General features: G+C 36.5%; 4 protein-coding genes and 1 long non-coding RNA gene across 6 annotated transcripts; 4 read left to right on the top strand and 1 right to left on the bottom strand.

Annotated features, from left to right (window-relative positions):
- Positions 1-1,683: 1,683 nt before the first annotated feature.
- LOC129371423 (uncharacterized) lies at positions 1,684-3,568 on the top strand. The gene is made up of 5 exons (XR_008607146.1): positions 1,684-1,946; positions 2,022-2,303; positions 2,387-2,646; positions 2,728-2,832; positions 3,009-3,568. It is a non-coding gene; the product is annotated as an uncharacterized LOC129371423 (long non-coding RNA).
- Positions 3,569-4,498: 930 nt separating this feature from the next.
- LOC129371317 (uncharacterized) lies at positions 4,499-6,904 on the top strand. The gene is made up of 8 exons (XM_055047871.1): positions 4,499-4,608; positions 5,022-5,303; positions 5,380-5,667; positions 5,743-6,024; positions 6,098-6,358; positions 6,441-6,557; positions 6,638-6,663; positions 6,758-6,904. Exons 1-8 carry the CDS (start codon positions 4,536-4,538, stop codon positions 6,869-6,871), a joined length of 1,443 nt encoding a protein of 480 aa, XP_054903846.1. The 5' UTR covers positions 4,499-4,535; the 3' UTR covers positions 6,872-6,904.
- LOC129371318 (uncharacterized) lies at positions 6,900-9,459 on the bottom strand. 2 transcript variants are annotated; one of them, XM_055047872.1, is made up of 8 exons: positions 9,168-9,459; positions 8,698-9,021; positions 8,329-8,601; positions 8,179-8,232; positions 7,933-8,085; positions 7,636-7,692; positions 7,434-7,496; positions 6,900-7,351 (listed from the first exon to the last, which is right to left on the bottom strand). In XM_055047872.1, the coding sequence occupies exons 1-7, from the start codon at positions 9,232-9,234 to the stop codon at positions 7,444-7,446; spliced, it is 981 nt and encodes a 326-aa protein (XP_054903847.1). In that variant the 5' UTR covers positions 9,235-9,459; the 3' UTR covers positions 6,900-7,351; positions 7,434-7,443. The 2 variants fall into 2 exon arrangements, with proteins under 2 accessions (XP_054903847.1, XP_054903848.1); XM_055047873.1 differs by having other exon boundaries at positions 8,698-9,006; positions 9,168-9,456.
- Positions 9,460-10,108: 649 nt separating this feature from the next.
- On the top strand, positions 10,109-12,151 carry LOC129371554 (allograft inflammatory factor 1-like). The gene is made up of 6 exons (XM_055048184.1): positions 10,109-10,201; positions 10,343-10,404; positions 10,488-10,554; positions 10,643-10,684; positions 10,836-11,001; positions 11,757-12,151. Exons 1-6 carry the CDS (start codon positions 10,183-10,185, stop codon positions 11,842-11,844), a joined length of 444 nt encoding a protein of 147 aa, XP_054904159.1. The 5' UTR covers positions 10,109-10,182; the 3' UTR covers positions 11,845-12,151.
- Positions 12,152-12,226: 75 nt separating this feature from the next.
- On the top strand, positions 12,227-15,183 carry LOC129371553 (casein kinase II subunit beta-like). The gene is made up of 7 exons (XM_055048183.1): positions 12,227-12,325; positions 12,608-12,683; positions 14,065-14,167; positions 14,254-14,369; positions 14,458-14,533; positions 14,616-14,805; positions 14,912-15,183. Exons 2-7 carry the CDS (start codon positions 12,612-12,614, stop codon positions 15,000-15,002), a joined length of 648 nt encoding a protein of 215 aa, XP_054904158.1. The 5' UTR covers positions 12,227-12,325; positions 12,608-12,611; the 3' UTR covers positions 15,003-15,183.
- Positions 15,184-15,971: the final 788 nt, after the last annotated feature.

Below are 15,971 nucleotides of genomic sequence, written 5' to 3'. Positions count from 1 at the left end.
TCAATACATGTATAGGATTTGTTCCCTACAAAAATAACACAGGCATATCAAAAGGAAAACCGAAATGGGCATGATGCTTCAATAACTGGTAAAAAGTTCATCTGTTTGCTTTACAAAACTCATCATTACCAAGAAACTGATATGGAAATGTCAAATAACCCAAAATGGTGACCTTAAAGCCTCTGCCAGTTATAGGACAAAAGTAAGAGGTGATACACTGAAATATAAATTCATTCGTCTTGGCCTTATAATAGGTGCAGCTGCACCTATTATAGGCACATACGTGAAGTGGAAACAAAGATATAGTGCAGGCATTACCTCTAATAGAACTACTACACTAAGCTGTCAGTTTTAAATAACATTATGAGAGGGGCGTAATTACGATTATTTATCTTGACCTTTCAGTTTGTTATGATATTAAATGACTGATTTGCTTTCATATTTTGATGCAGCTAGTATGTGGTGAAGCATTTAAATCGAGCAGATATGTTAAAATGTGTTTCTCTGAAAACTATGAAGTCATGGAGGAAGAGGAACCAAAATACACAGGAGACAACTTTCCAGAGAAGAAAAAATTAATTTCAATAAATGAACTCAAACATCTTGAATACAGGACAGAGTAGATGTGTTGTACGCCTACAGAGTATAAAAGAGCTCCATGATTCATCAGTGAAACGGCCTCCGACTTGCATTAAAGTAACATCCTGTCATGTGGTGTCAAAAATACTTCCTGAAGAGGTATTTTAAGAAATTGTTGCCCTTACAGAACTTGGTCATATTTGTGAAGCATTTACACAAGAGTCTATAAAAGAAGAATGAATTTCCAGCCTTTGATTGGATTATATTTAATATCTCCTTTATGGACATTACAGGCACTTTATTCATCAGGTAGGTACAACACTTCTACTATATATAATCAGCTCCCCTAGGTTGTATTGAGTATTTGAGTAATTATTTATCTTAAAATTTGTGAGGTAATGTACCTTATCTCATACATTTTAAAATGTGTGTAAGGAGAAAAAGCATCCAATACAGTACCATGTCCTGGGTGCTCTCTCTGTATTCAGCCATGGATTGCATTGAAAAGCCTCTTAATGGTCAATCAGTGTAGTCTGGTTTTCAGTTCTTTAATCTTGATTTGCTTGTTAATTATCCAACATAGAAACAGAATCACTGGGAATCACTTTGCAAGGGAATATAGGTTGGATTACCACAGATACTTAAATACTTGCTTTGGAAAAAAATGCTCAAGACTTGTGTACATTTTTTGCTTAAATGCATTCTTTATTATTACAAACAGATTATGTGCTGCAGTTTGCTACTCCAGGAGACAGAGTTACCTTGGAATGTGGTTTACCTTCTATTGGATCCTGCTCTTCAGTAAACTGGACAGTCGAGGGGTGGTTATGGAATACAGATGAGGTGGTTACAGCTGGAAAAGTGACACATTTAAAGGAAAACAAGTATCATCTGCTGAAGGATTGCTCACTGGAGATCCCTCAGATGCAGCGTGACGATGCCAAGTTGTACACTTGTGAAAGTGGAGCGCTAAATTCAAGTGTTTCCCTTCGGTTTCTTGACAGTAAGTAGGACTACTGTTTATAAAATTCTTAAAGTGACCATTAAAAGAAAGAGTAATTTGTTTTTTTATTCAACACTTATAGAGATAAAATCCCCAGCAGCGGGCACCATAGAACTTCATTGTTCCTTGAGTAAATCTACTGGTTTTGACAGCTGTAAAACTGACAAAGACATACATATCAACTGGACAACTGAGGATGATGTTCCAATAACTGGTAATAGATTTAGATTTGAAAATCCATCTGTCTGCTTGTCAAAGCTCATCATTACCAGGAAACTGACCGACCATCACAGAATATGGAAATGCCAAATAATGCAAAATGGTGAGGTTGAAGCCTCTGGTAGTTACAGGACAACAGTAAGAGGTAATACTCTGTAATAAGAAAGTCAAACTGTGGTTTTGTATGTGCAAAGGTTTAGCTTTGCTCTCTTTCCTGTAGATGGGCTGGAGGAAGTGTTCACTGCTGTTGGTGAGTCAGTGTCACTCCTATGTAGAAACACTTCCTCTCTCAGACTTGGAGACAGAATAGAGTGGACACTGAATATCAAAATGCTCAGTGATCTGGTACCTGAAAATGGCCAAACAAATACATCTCATGTGATCAAAGACTCATCCTTAGTAATCAGCAAACTGACTCCTATGGATGCTGGTGATTACCAGTGTATGGGCTCCTCTGATGAGCAAAGAGTGTTGCACAGAATAAGGGTTCACACCCTCCATGGTAAGTGAGAAAAATAATTGAAAAGAAATTCTCACTTTGAGAGCTGTATAAAAGTTTCTTCTGACATTTTTTCTATGTTACAGTTGCAGCAAATACACAGCCAGTAAAAGGAAATCTCTCTTTGATCTGTGTGCTTACTTGTGCTGAAATATGTGAAGAAAACTTCAATCTAACTTGGTCTGGAAGCAACCAAGAGCGATGGCAAGGCAGACTATTTCATGTTAAAACACATTGATCAATGAGCTTCTTCTCCCAGTTTGGCCAGTTAGCTCTGATGCAATAACCTGCTCTGTGTACAGAGAAGGTTCAAAGATGGCATCAAAAAGTTTGAGCTCTGCTAAATGTAAGTATGTAGGGTCACAGCTATAAAAATTGTACAGAAAATATAAGAATACCAAAAATGACAAGACTTTAATCTCTTCAGCTCTGCAGGTCTCCTGGAGTTTAACCCTTCGTCTTGGCCTTATAGTAGGTCTAGCTGCAGTTGGATTTAGCATCTACATGAAGTGGAAACACTGCAATAATGCAGGTATTGCCAAATTATGAACTGTTTGACCAAGCTTTCATTTGTTCTAAAAAATAAGATTAAACTTGATTGTCGTTTCCATATTTTATGTTGCTAATAAACAGTGTGTCAAAACTGGAAGACCTTGAAAATCATGTAGGAATGTTCAAATGTGCTCACATCAGTTTGCTTCTTCTTAGAGCCATGAGGAAACACATCAAGGAAGAAGAATCACAAGAAACAGAAGACAAATTTACAGAGAAGCACTCACTGCTGATGTTCTACAGTTTTTAAAGTCATAATGCCAAAAGAAAATACATAATGTTTTGTGTTAATTCATATGCTGTTATTAAATACTTTTTTATTCTTACTTATTTTAGCAAGACAAAATGTTAAATATGTTTTGTAATGCAAAACATATTTTTGCATTTTTGCAAAAGCTTAAGCTCACCTGGCTGACATTAACTGTCTCTACATTTTAAGGCCTAAAATTATGATTCTGGACCATCAATCACGTGGCTCAGTGGTTGAGCCAAATTGTCAGTGTTTGATTTTACAATGTTTTATTTTTCAATACCACATCTTTGTTTCTGTCATGTAAGCTGTCACCTTTTAGCTACTTATTCACGTTTCCAGCATAAATGTAAACTTCTGCAGTCGTGCTGTTCCTGGCTTTGCTTCTGAATATTCAGAGCAATATGTTTGTGTATTTTTGGAAATAAGACAACATATATCAAAATATAATAAAAAGCCAAATGTATATGAATTGAGCAAAAATCTAGTTCACTTCTTTTTGAATAATTTGTATTACCATTTTATTTAAAACTATTAATACCCTTAACAATCACAGGAGCAAAGTATGACCTCAATCATACTATTTGAATAATTTCTGAACTGTTTTTTGCTGGTTTACAATATTATGACGATTTTGATTTAGTGATGGGCTTCAAGTCTTTGGGGTTAGATGGACTCCTTGTCAGTCTCCTTAATCTGCATCTGCTTCCTCAGATTCCTTGTCAGATTCATCAGAGACTCCAGCTAGGTCAATCTGAAACTTTAGTACATATCCAGTCAGAGGAGGCATGTTGGATGAAATTTATGAACAATTGTGACCCTTAATCTGCCTGGAGAGTGAATGATGTTTGGCTGAGGTGCACTGTTTATTTGCCTTTCATTTGAGAATCAGACCAGATTTCTATAAGATCAGAACCTTTAGAGAAGAACTTAAACCTGAACCACTAATGTGTGGAACATCACACTGGGTTGAGTTTATCAAATAATTTCTCATGTGGCTTGAGCTCAGTTTTTATCTTACAGAGTAGACTGAACTGGTCTCATCCATGAATGATGAAAAAAGAAAAAAGCACACACACACACACACACACACATCTTTGCTAATATTGCAATAAAATGTCTGAAACCAACTCTAAAACAAATATTTGTCAACATGCCTAGCATCCACTTGAGAGATGGAAAAGATTAAGCTGAAAGTAAAAGTTACATTTACTGAGACATTTGAAGCAGAAGAACATATTACAGGCATTTGCGGATCGACGAATACAACCCAGAAGACGATTTTTTATGTAACACATTCAGTTTTGCATTGAAGTAACATCCTGTCATGTGGTGTCAAAAATACTTCCTTAAGAGGTATTTTAAGAAATTGTTGCCGTTACAGAACTTGGTCATATTTGTGAAGCATTTACACAAGAGTCTATAAAAGAAGAATGAATTTCCAGCCTTTGATTGGATTATATTTTATATCTCCTTTATGGACATCACAGGCACTTGATTCATCAGGTAGATACAACACTTCTACTATATATAATCAGCTCACCTAGGTTGTATTGAGTATTTGAGTAATTATTTACCTTAAAATTTGTGAGGTAATGTACCATACCTCATACATTTTAAAATGTGTGTAAGGAGAAAAAGCATCCAATACAGTACCATGTCCTGGGTGCTCTCTCTATATTCTGCCATGGATTGCATTGAAAAGCCTCTTAATGGTCAATCAGTGTAGTCTGGTTTTCAGTTCTTTAATCTTGATTTGCTTGTTAATTATCCAACATAGAAACAGAATCACTGGGAATCACTTTGCAAGTGAATATAGGTTGGATTACCACAGATACTTAAATACCTGCTTTGAAAAATAATGATCAAAGACTTGTGTACATTTTTTGCTTAAATGCATTCTTTATTATTACAAACAGATTATGTGCTGCAGTTTGCTACACCAGGAGACAGAGTTACCTTGAAATGTGGTTTACCTTCTATTGGATCCTGCTCTTCAGTAAACTGGACAGTCAAGAACTGGTTATGGAATAAAGATGAGGTGGTTACAGCTGGAAAAGTGACACATTTAAAGGAAAACAAGTATCATCTGCTGAAGGATTGCTCACTGGAGATCCCTCAGATGCAGCGTGACGATGCCAAGTTGTATACTTGTGAAAGTGGAGCGCTAAATTCAAGTGTTTCCCTTCAGTTTCTTGACAGTAAGTAGGACTACTGTTTATAAAATTCTTAAAGTGACTATGAAAAGAAAGAGTAATTTTGTTTTTTATTCAACAGTTACAGAGAAAACATCTCCAGCAGAGGGCACCATAGAACTTCATTGTTCCTTGAGTAAATCTACTGGTTTTGACAGCTGTAAAACTGACAAAGACATACATATCAACTGGACAACTGAGGATGATGTTCCAATAACTGGTAATAGATTTAGATTTGAAAATCCATCTGTCGGCTTGTCAAAGCTCATCATTACCAGGAAACTGACCGACCATCACAGAATATGGAAATGCCAAATAATGCAAAATGGTGAGGTTGAAGCCTCTGGTAGTTACAGGACAACAGTAAGAGGTAATACTCTGTAATAAGAAATTCAAACTGTGGTTTTGTATGTGCAAAGGTTTAGCTTTGCTCTCTTTCCTGTAGATGGGCTGGAGGAAGTGTTCACTGCTGTTGGTGAGTCAGTGTCACTCCTATGTAGAAACACTTCCTCTCTCAGACTTGGAGACAGAATAGAGTGGACACTGAATAACAAAATGCTCAGTGATCTGGTACCTGAAAATGGCCAAACAAATACATCTCATGTGATCAAAGACTCATCCTTAGTAATCAGCAAACTGACTCCTATGGATGCTGGTGATTACCAGTGTATGGGCTCCTCTGATGAGCAAAGAGTGTTGCACAGAATAAGGGTTCACACCCTCCATGGTAAGTGAGAAAAATAATCGAAAAGAAATTCAAACTTCGAGAGTCTTTTGACACTTTTTTTTCTATGTTACAGTTGCAGCAAATACACAGCCATTAAAAGGAAATCTCTCTTTGATCTGTGTGCTTACTTGTGCTGAAATATGTGAAGAAAACTTCAATCTAACTTGGTCTGGAAGCAACCAAGAGCGATGGCAAGGCAGACTATTTCATGTTAACAACACATTGATCAATGAGCTTCTTCTCCCAGTTTGGCCAGTTAGCTCTGATGCAATAACCTGCTCTGTGTACAGAGAAGGTTCAAAGATGGCATCAAAAAGTTTGAGCTCTGTTAAATGTAAGTATGCAGGATTACTTTTCTGTGTATGCAATTTTGTTTAAGCAGAAACAAAAGAGGAATAAGACTACATTCTCTTCAGCTCTGCAGACTCTGGCATGGCTATGTCTCCCTCTTGGCGTTTTATTATGTGCAGCAGCAGGAGGAAGTTTTATTCACTGGAAGACGAAGCGCAATAAGGATTTGAGTACTGAATCTGGTAGAGGAACCCGTCATCTAAAGTTTCACTTTTTGATCATCTACTAAATGTCACAACTGACATCTTCTCTCTTTCTGCAGCTGATGAACTTTCAGACATTTCAATGGTAAAAAGAAATAATTATATACATCAACAATCCCATTTGATTTGTGTTGTTCTGATATATCTCAGAATGTTAATGTCAGTGTTCTTTTTACCAGAATCATGTTTATGATGTGGTTCAGGATGAGGAAGTACAGCAACCGGGACAGCTGAAAAGAGAAGTTGCCACCACTGATGATGGTTTCTACAATTTATTACAACCTGTCAACTAAAGTAAAATAAACACTCCTCTGTTTTCACTTAAATGCTGAAATAGTTTTATTTGCCAACACAGAAAACAAGATTTGCGAAATAAAATGCACAAGAGAAGATCACATGCATGCTTTGGATGAAATAAAGCCTATTGAAAGACAACAATGTAGCACACATTTCACTTGGAAAAATTAAGAAAATTTGAAGTAAACTGACTGGAAACTTTGTTAGCCACTCCAGCGCTCTTGTGTTAGTGCACATAATGAATCAGCTAATTACATTGTAGCACCTCACTGCATTTAGGCATTTAGACATGGTGACAACAATATGCTGAAGGTCAAAGCAATAGAGGGGGCAGGATTTAAGTGGTTCTGTGTTGCTGAATGTGGTGTTTTTCCTGATGCCAGGCAGGCTGGTTTTATTTTTATTTTATTTTATTTTTTTGAGGGAGTAGATCTTCAGTATTCTCCATGAGTAGCCAGAAAAGTTCTAGTTTTGAACTGCAACAAAAATGGGAATATTTGAATATTTGTATGAATACTCAATACTGAAGCATTAGAGTCATCAATGTAATATACTTACAGGTGAATCCTTATACATTCTCCTCTGGGAATGAATACAAGCTGTTGACTCGATTTGTAGTATCTGTGTGTTACATAAACATTCTCATTTAAAAGATGAAAAATGACTCTTTAGTTTTAAGGCAAGAAAATAGGAATAATGAGGTACAGTTTAGATATCCGATTAAAGAAAAGTGGCACCAAGATCATAATTTTACTCTCACCTGGTGAACATGGAAGACTCACGTTCTCATAAATGTCTGCAGACTCTCTAAAGCAAACTGAAGAAAAGGGAAAAGGCAAAAATGATACATATCTATATACATATACAATATACATATGCATTTATATACACATATTTACATGGAGAAAGAGGAACAAAAAGAGGGAAAGAGAGTAAGTAAGTGAAGTTTATTTATAAAGCCCTTTTTATAGACATAAAATCACAAAGCGCTGTACAATAGAAATCAACCTTAAAACCTTAAAACCATACAAAACAGAGAGAGAGAAAGAGAGCCCACCTGGAGAGTTCCTGAGAGTTTTGTATCTCTTGTAAATAAACACTCCTGTAAATGCTGCAAGTGTGAAAATTGAGGTGATGGTCAGGACTACAACAAGAGTCGAGGTTTCACTTCCTTCCATCTCGTTGGTTTCCGAAGCAATGTAAGGAGAGGCTGGCAAAGACATAAAGATGAAGCCATTTGAACATCTCAATAAAAAGAGACCGCTGTTATAGTGTATATAAAAAAATTAAACATAAAACACACCTTGGCGAGTTTCTGTAAATGCAGATCTTGGAATCATGGTCGCCGTGGACACATCTGCTTAATCAAACAAAAAAGCGATGCAATAGTAACAGTTACCTAATATATAAAATTATTGGAGATAATACTGAAGAGATCTGTTTAAGATCAGACCTTGATGACCCAGAAGTAGATTGATCTCTGAGCAGCGTCGACTTTGACTGAGTGTATAAACACACTTGTACCAACCAGTGTCACTGGCGGACACAGACTTGATTGTCAGGGATGTACCCTTCATTTCAACCCTCGTCAAATCAACAGGTACAGGCTGGATCCCTTTCATCTTCGCCCATGTGACATTTGAAGGGGCCATTTCTGCATCCACTGAGCAGTTAAGACTCACGTTCTGGCCAGGCTTTGCCACCTGTGACTTAAGGTTTCTGCATTCTAAAAAAGATTATGAAGGAGCATGTGATCTACTGTGCAAATTGTATAAATTAATCTTTAAAATTATAATAATTAAAAAAAAAATTAAGACCCTACCTTTCACTTTTAAGTTTATGCGGATGACATTAATGTTGTCCCATCCTTCCCAAATTTCAAAGTTGTATTTCCCTTCATCTGAAATTTGCAAGGTTTTCAAAAAAACACACGTTTGTCCTTTCTCGTTTGCTTGCAAATTCACACGTTTGGCATCCTGGGATTTCTTTGGATACTCAAATATAACTGACGATTTGTAGGAATCTGTGTTGTTCACCAGTCTGATTCTATAGCAACTCCTTTGACCCGTGATGTTGAAGTTTAGACATGACAGAATCACGTCTTCATCTTTAAAACCTGCAATGTCATCACCTGCGGAGTCAGATTCTAACATAGTCAGTCTGACATTAAATAAAATTACTGTATGTAGTGAATTACTGATATGTGTAAATCTACAAAACAGACATGAAATATGTATTGAAATAGAATAATGGCTGATTTAATCCAATAAGAAAGACCAACAGGAAACTCACCTCTGCATTTGGGAGGAACTTTTAAGACAAACACTAAAAGGCAAACCTGAAAATACAAGTGAGCCATTTTCTGAGTAATGCAGCAATGTCACGCAAGCATTAGCTTTTGTACCTTTCGTTTTAAGATAGAATATTCTCAGTTCCTGTGTATAACCTGAAGTGTCATCTTGAAACTAAAATAAAACAAACATAAGACTGTTTCCCTATTTTCAATTGAGCAAGAGCGCCATTGTCTGGCAAAACTAAATGCTGGCAACATATAATTTCTACAATTATATGTGGCACCACATTTCTACAAGTTAATTATGAAAATATCATGATTAACTTGTAGAATGCATCTGAATGAACTATCACATCATCCATCCTTCCATCTAATGTTTATCCCGGCTTATCTTTGCAGGATTGTCTTTCAAGATTATTTTATAATGCTAATTACAAACCATGTTCAGTTTCACAGAAATTATGCTGGGTAAAAAATGCTTTTAGTAAAGAAATGTCATGTTCCAGCATACATTTCAAATAAATTGACTCAATCAAACTTTATTGATATTTGATCATTCTATGTATTTATGCCTGTGTATTATTAAAGTTTTTAGATTAACTGCAAAAACTTTAAATTCCTGGGTTACGCCTTCCTTTTAGGTATCTGAGTTGTCTCTTTGTTGACTAATAACAAACACCCATGTTTCAGCCTTGCTTCCTGAAAACAGTGAATATATACAAGGTTATTCATCGCATTGTACAGAAGTGAAACATAACGCTGAGCACACTGTGGGCAGTATGCTGCAGTAACATGAAAAAGGCACAAATGGCACAAGTTTTCATCCCCTTTATGTGGAAAAGATGGGGCAAGTGGGAATTCTAATTTTTGCATCATAAATTTGACCTTAGCTCTCTGCTATCTTAAATATCACACGGGAACTTCACCCAGATCTCACTTCCTCTTCAGACACAATTTACAGCCACAGCGTTTAAAAACAGTCATTGTGTTAGTTTCCCAGCACAGTTCACACAAATGGATAACAATGCTCAAGGTATGCTTGCATTTCTCTGCTAAAGCTTATATTTTAAAGCCCATTCAGTTGAAAAAAGCTTGCAATTTAAAATTGATATGGTTTGTTTTTCTTCTCGCAATCCAGAAAATGATTTGCTGATGACTGCTTTGTTTTTAACAGGAGGTAAAGCTTATGGGCTTCTTAAGTCTCACCAGGAGGAAAAACTTAACTCCATAAATGAGGTGAGCTGGAATAATTGTCATATTTGGGTAAAGTAATTAAGCTTTTTGGTTTGACCAAGCAAATGAACTGTTCCCCTTCTCAGGCGTTTCTCTCCGATTCAAAGTATGCAGATGAGGAAGATCTGGCAACAAAGCTTGAAATGTTTAAAAGTGAGTTACTTAGAGTAATAAATGTTTTTATTTGCATTCTAATTTCTGGTATAATGTACTGTGAAACACTTCCATGTCTTTCTTGTAGAGAAATACATGGAGTTTGATCTCAACGACAAAGGAGACATAGGTAAATGTGCACCAGACTTCTACATATCAAAAGTATTTTTAGCTACCGTGAGAAATTTCAACTTGCTCACTCACTCATTTTTAACAGTGTTTCCACAGGCCACTTAAACTTGTCAAATTTATTTCTTATATATGCACAAACAACATTGCAGATATGATGGGGTTAAAACGTATGCTGGAAAAACTTGGACTGGCTAAAACTCACTTAGAGCTGAAAAAGATGATGTCAGAGGTAGCTGGAGGCCCATCGAAGGACACAATCAGCTACCACGACTTCCTGAATATGATGCTGGGGAAACGAAATGCAATTCTGAAGCTGTGAGTATATTTAGGTTAATGCGAAACTAAAAGGGTATCTGATTCTACAATTATATGTGGCACCACATTTCTATATGTGGTGCCAGTAAACATAAACCCACACTTGTTTAAAATAAACAGAAACATTTACTTCCGCAAGAAGCACATATATGCACATATATGTTCCTCTTGTTATAAGGAACATATTTCTCTGGAGAGCAAAACTTTCCAAAGTTTTTTAGAGCTTTTGAGAATGTTCAAGAATGTCTGTCTCTGAAATAAAAAATAACAACGGTTTTGTGTTTTGCTATATAATGAGACTAGGAATGGGCTGGTGGATTTTCATGTAAGCTCTGAGCAAAGAAATCCATTGTACAAACACATTGCTTTAAAAGCTAGCTGTACAATATGATTGCATGGCTGTTGTTTTTTAAAGTGTCAACTAACCCTAACTCTTTCCCCTAACCAAAACACTTTAAGTTAAAAGCGGATTTTCTTTAGTTTCCAAACTATCACTAACCATGTTTTTTGTGTTTCCATAAGTATGTGAAAGTATTGTTCAGCAGCTGACCAGCAGTGTGCTAAAATTAAAGGATTGTGTTTTCATTGGCTTGTGTAAACCAGTGCTTACATTTCATTACAAAAATTTTGAAGTAATGACAATTTTCCCTTTCACAGCACTTTTTCTGGCATCTCATGAAAGAAACTTCAGAAAGTACATAGTGTATGATTGAAAATGTGAAGTAATGACAAGTGTCTCTTCTTCTGCTGCTAAGGATTCTAATGTTTGAAGGAATGGGAAAGGAGCAGGAGCAGAAGGATGCTGGTCCACCTTCACGCAAAACCTTTTCAGACCTTCCCTGACATCTTCATTACATCAAGATATGTTTTACTGTTTTCTTTTTTTTTTTTTTAAGAGTCCTTCTGGCCCAAACAAGATGTAAAACAGTGGAAAATTTGACTGAAAAAAAAGTAAATTTATTTAAAAGTATGGAGTGTTATTGCATAAATGAAAATCACAGCCTAATGTCAAAGTGACTGATAACTAATCATTTTTTTATTTTTATTTCACCTGAGAAAATATGGGTATCAATGTCATTTTTATTTTTCGTTACATCCGGTGTATTGGAATTGTTATTTTATTAAAAAGAAGGAAAAAACAGTGTCGGTGTGTGTTTCAATTCAACGAGTTATAATTCGTTAAATGTTTCTGTTTCCTGTTAGCGCATTAGCATAATTAGACTATTAATTTGAAAACCCAAGACACCGGAAGTTGGTCATCGCGGAAGAGAGGAAAAGCTAGCAAAGCCTGCATATTAATATATTATAAGACACATTTAAACGGGTAAGTGAAGCTAAATTTGTGTTGTAATTTAATATACTCTCGTGTGAAAACACTTTCAACAGAAATACTTACCGAATTATGCACCTTAAGCTACATAGCAACACAATAGCTAGCCAGGTAGCGTGTATATGAAGAGCTAACGTAAGTTGCAGTGAACGTAAACTACACATATCCGATAAGTGACGGCGCATCTTGTTAGAATGTTTCATTTTTAAGTTTGTTTTAATTAAAGCTTCTTGTTAGCCGACTGGTGTGGATCTAAAGAGCTCTACTGTTTGTCAGGAGGATGAGCAGTTCGGAGGAGGTGTCCTGGATATCCTGGTTCTGTGGACTCAGAGGAAACGAGCTGTTCTGCGAGGCAAGTTCCACTTTTACTTTGAAAATATGATCAAAGAATCAAAAGTTGGAGTTCATTTCTAAAAGAGTCATGTCTGTTTACATTTGATCCCCAACGGAGAGACTTTTAAGTTGGGTTCAGAAACTGTCTAGTCTTAAGATATGTAGTTCTGACACATTTCCAAGAGTATTACCTCGAAAATAAAGTTGGTTTTACTTCTAAATGTCGCCAATTTCATATATCTTGGTTACAAATTGAGAGAGTGGACAGGCTCTTATAAGCTGAAATTCTGTCAACATTTTTTTTAAGTAGATGCCAGAGATTACTTTTAAGGAAGTGTTTTATTTGGCTACTGCAGCTTCTTCTTGTGGTTGCAGTGTCTGTGTTAACAAATAACAGGTAACCTAAGAGATATAGTAAGTAGAGAAATACAATACGTGTGTGCAGAGATTGCAGTAGTGTAGAAATGTACACAGAAAAGTAGTCTACGGTGGCTGTGAGGTGTTCATTGTGTTCATCAGAGCCTGGATAAAGAAGCTCTCTGTGGAAACTGGTTTTTGCAAATAGTGCAGACCTGAAATGTATGAATCCCTCTCTATGAATCTGATTGTTTGTCCTGGTTTGTGGCCGAGACAAACCACACAGTGGTGAATGTGCAGAGGACAGACTGAATGATGGCAGTGAAGAAGATCACCAGCAGTCTAATCATTCTATGAGGCTGCTTTTCTTTGACAAGGACAAAGCTAGGGAATACTGGGGAAACCAAGGAATAATATTTGCAAAAGGTTTTAACTTGCAACAAGACAAGACCCTAAAACTACAACTACAACCAGAAAAGCAATAATTAGATTTAGCTCTGAGCATATTCATGTGAGTGCAGAATATGGTCAAAATCCATAAATAACTCCTACTAAGACTTGAAAACAATCTTGAACGTTTACTCTAGATCCGCAATGCTGGTAGAGACATATCTCAAAAGATTATATGATTGTTCAGAACATGGTTCGAGTAAGTATTGACTGTAAAAAAATATACTTGGCAAATCAGAAATCCTTCTCAAGTACTTTTGCAAGCACTGTGTTCTCCACCAGAGAACATGATGGCTTATACCAAACAAACCGGTCAGAGATCATGTATGTATAAAAACAAAACAAAATAAACAAAAAAATTTTAATTTTCCAGGAATTGTTTGTCTGTTCTGTTCAGCATCCATCCAGTTAATCACCGGTTAGACTTGCACATGTGCACTTGTACAATCCAATTTCTAATTATAACCCCTTATTTTCAGCAACTGAATAATCCTTTTAGACGCTTCTCTAATGCTCTCATTTCAGTGTGTGGTATTATTCCAACGACAGCAACAGTTTCTATTCACTGAATGTACTCTGTTGCTGTGTTTCAGGTTGATGAAGACTACATTCAGGACAAGTTCAACTTGACAGGGCTGAACGAGCAGGTCCCTCATTACCGTCAGGCTTTGGATTTGATTCTCGACCTGGAGCCTGGTGAGATTATAGAGAGGTGTTGACTTTCGATTAAAAGGAAAAAAATATATAATTTTTAACTTCCTGTGTGACTTTTCTTTTAACAGATGAGGAAACTGAAGATAACCAGAATCAGAGCGATTTGATTGAGCAGGCAGCAGAGATGCTCTATGGTCTTATACATGCACGATACATTCTCACAAACAGAGGCATCGCACAAATGGTACTGCAGTGCATAATGATTTACGAGTCTCACTGGCTCTCCGGATCAATCAGCAGCAGCCATCTTTAATTTTTGTTTCTCTCCTTAGTTGGAAAAATACCAGCAAGGGGACTTTGGCTATTGTCCCAGAGTATACTGCGAGAATCAGCCAATGCTTCCTATTGGTGAGGTGGTCTCTTTCCAAACACTTTCTCTCACACTTTGCCATTGAGCTTTTCCTTACTGTTTGCTTTCTGACTAATCCAGGCTTATCAGATATCCCAGGAGAGGCAATGGTGAAGCTTTACTGCCCTAAGTGTATGGACGTGTACACTCCTAAATCCTCCAGACATCATCACACAGATGGAGCCTACTTTGGCACGGGATTTCCTCACATGTTGTTCATGGTGAATCCAGAGTATCGACCAAAACGACCAGCCAACCAGTTCGTACCAAGGTTCGTTCACGTTTGTAAAGATTTATATTTAATGGTGTGTTTAAAAATTAGGAATGGGGTGTTTGTTGTATGATCCAGAAGCTAAATTCTGTTGTTTCTTTTTCAGGCTATATGGTTTCAAAATTCACCCCATGGCCTACCAACTCCAGCTTCAGGCCGCATCAAGTTTCAAAAGCCCAGCAAAGACAATTCGCTAGAATTCACCTCTGCAATGACAATGGACTCAAAAGCATTGGACTTGTTTGAAGCAGTGAAGTATATATTCCCAATAAAACAAGCTTTACAGCTGCCTAAAGTAGTCTTTGTTTGTACTTTTAAACTCAGTCATTTGTTCTAATTTGGGGAAGATAACAATAAATACACTTTTGCAAAGTTCAATTTGTGTGGATGTCAGTGGATTGGTTCATAGTTTTGGGGATTTTTTAATAAAGGGATAATTCTCTCTCTTTGATAGTTCTCCACTATTTTGAAGTGAATTTGCTAAAGTTGTAAAAAAAACAACTTGAAAATGGACAAAGATTTAATTTAAGCAGTTTTAGGTGATTTGTAAAGCATCTTGCCAAAGTTGCAGTACATTAATAGGAAACAGAAAATAGGACTAAATTATATGGTCCCATGGATGCTACTTTTAGTACCAACTGTTTTGCCATGGACTCAGAACCTGATGCATCTTCCTCTACAATTATCACTTGTAGTAGAAGTTTTAATCATTGCTAAACAAAATTATTACAGTAACAGTCTTACATTAAAAAGTACAAATATTTTAACTTTAATTAATGAGGTTGTAACATGCAGGGAACTATTTGAGCACTAGACTGAGCAATCTATATAGTTCTGGATGCTCTTTTATCCTTACTTTAGCACACTCTACGGTTTCCTTTGACAATGAAGGACTTTTGGAAAAGAAAGGGCCCACTGTTGGGCATATGGGCATGTGGTGGTGTTCCAGGTATTTTGTCAAATGCCTCAAATTTGATCACTGCAGACAGTTCCAATTAAAATTTAAGTACAAGGTAGCAATTGCTGGTGAATGAGTCAAATGGTAGTTTTGGTGCCTTGCTTACCATCCAGTGATTCACTGTGACCAAAACTCTTTACCCTATGTGGAGCCTGGCTTGCTCCAGTTATTTTAAACTACTCAATGATTGCTCTGACTATAGAAATTA

This window comes from Poeciliopsis prolifica, unplaced genomic scaffold, assembly GCF_027474105.1.
Source record: "Poeciliopsis prolifica strain line A6 unplaced genomic scaffold, Auburn_PproV2 SCAFFOLD026, whole genome shotgun sequence".
Lineage (NCBI taxonomy): Eukaryota > Metazoa > Chordata > Actinopteri > Cyprinodontiformes > Poeciliidae > Poeciliopsis > Poeciliopsis prolifica.
Note: the sequence above shows the minus strand (reverse complement) of the source record. Positions and strands in the feature narration are given on the sequence as shown.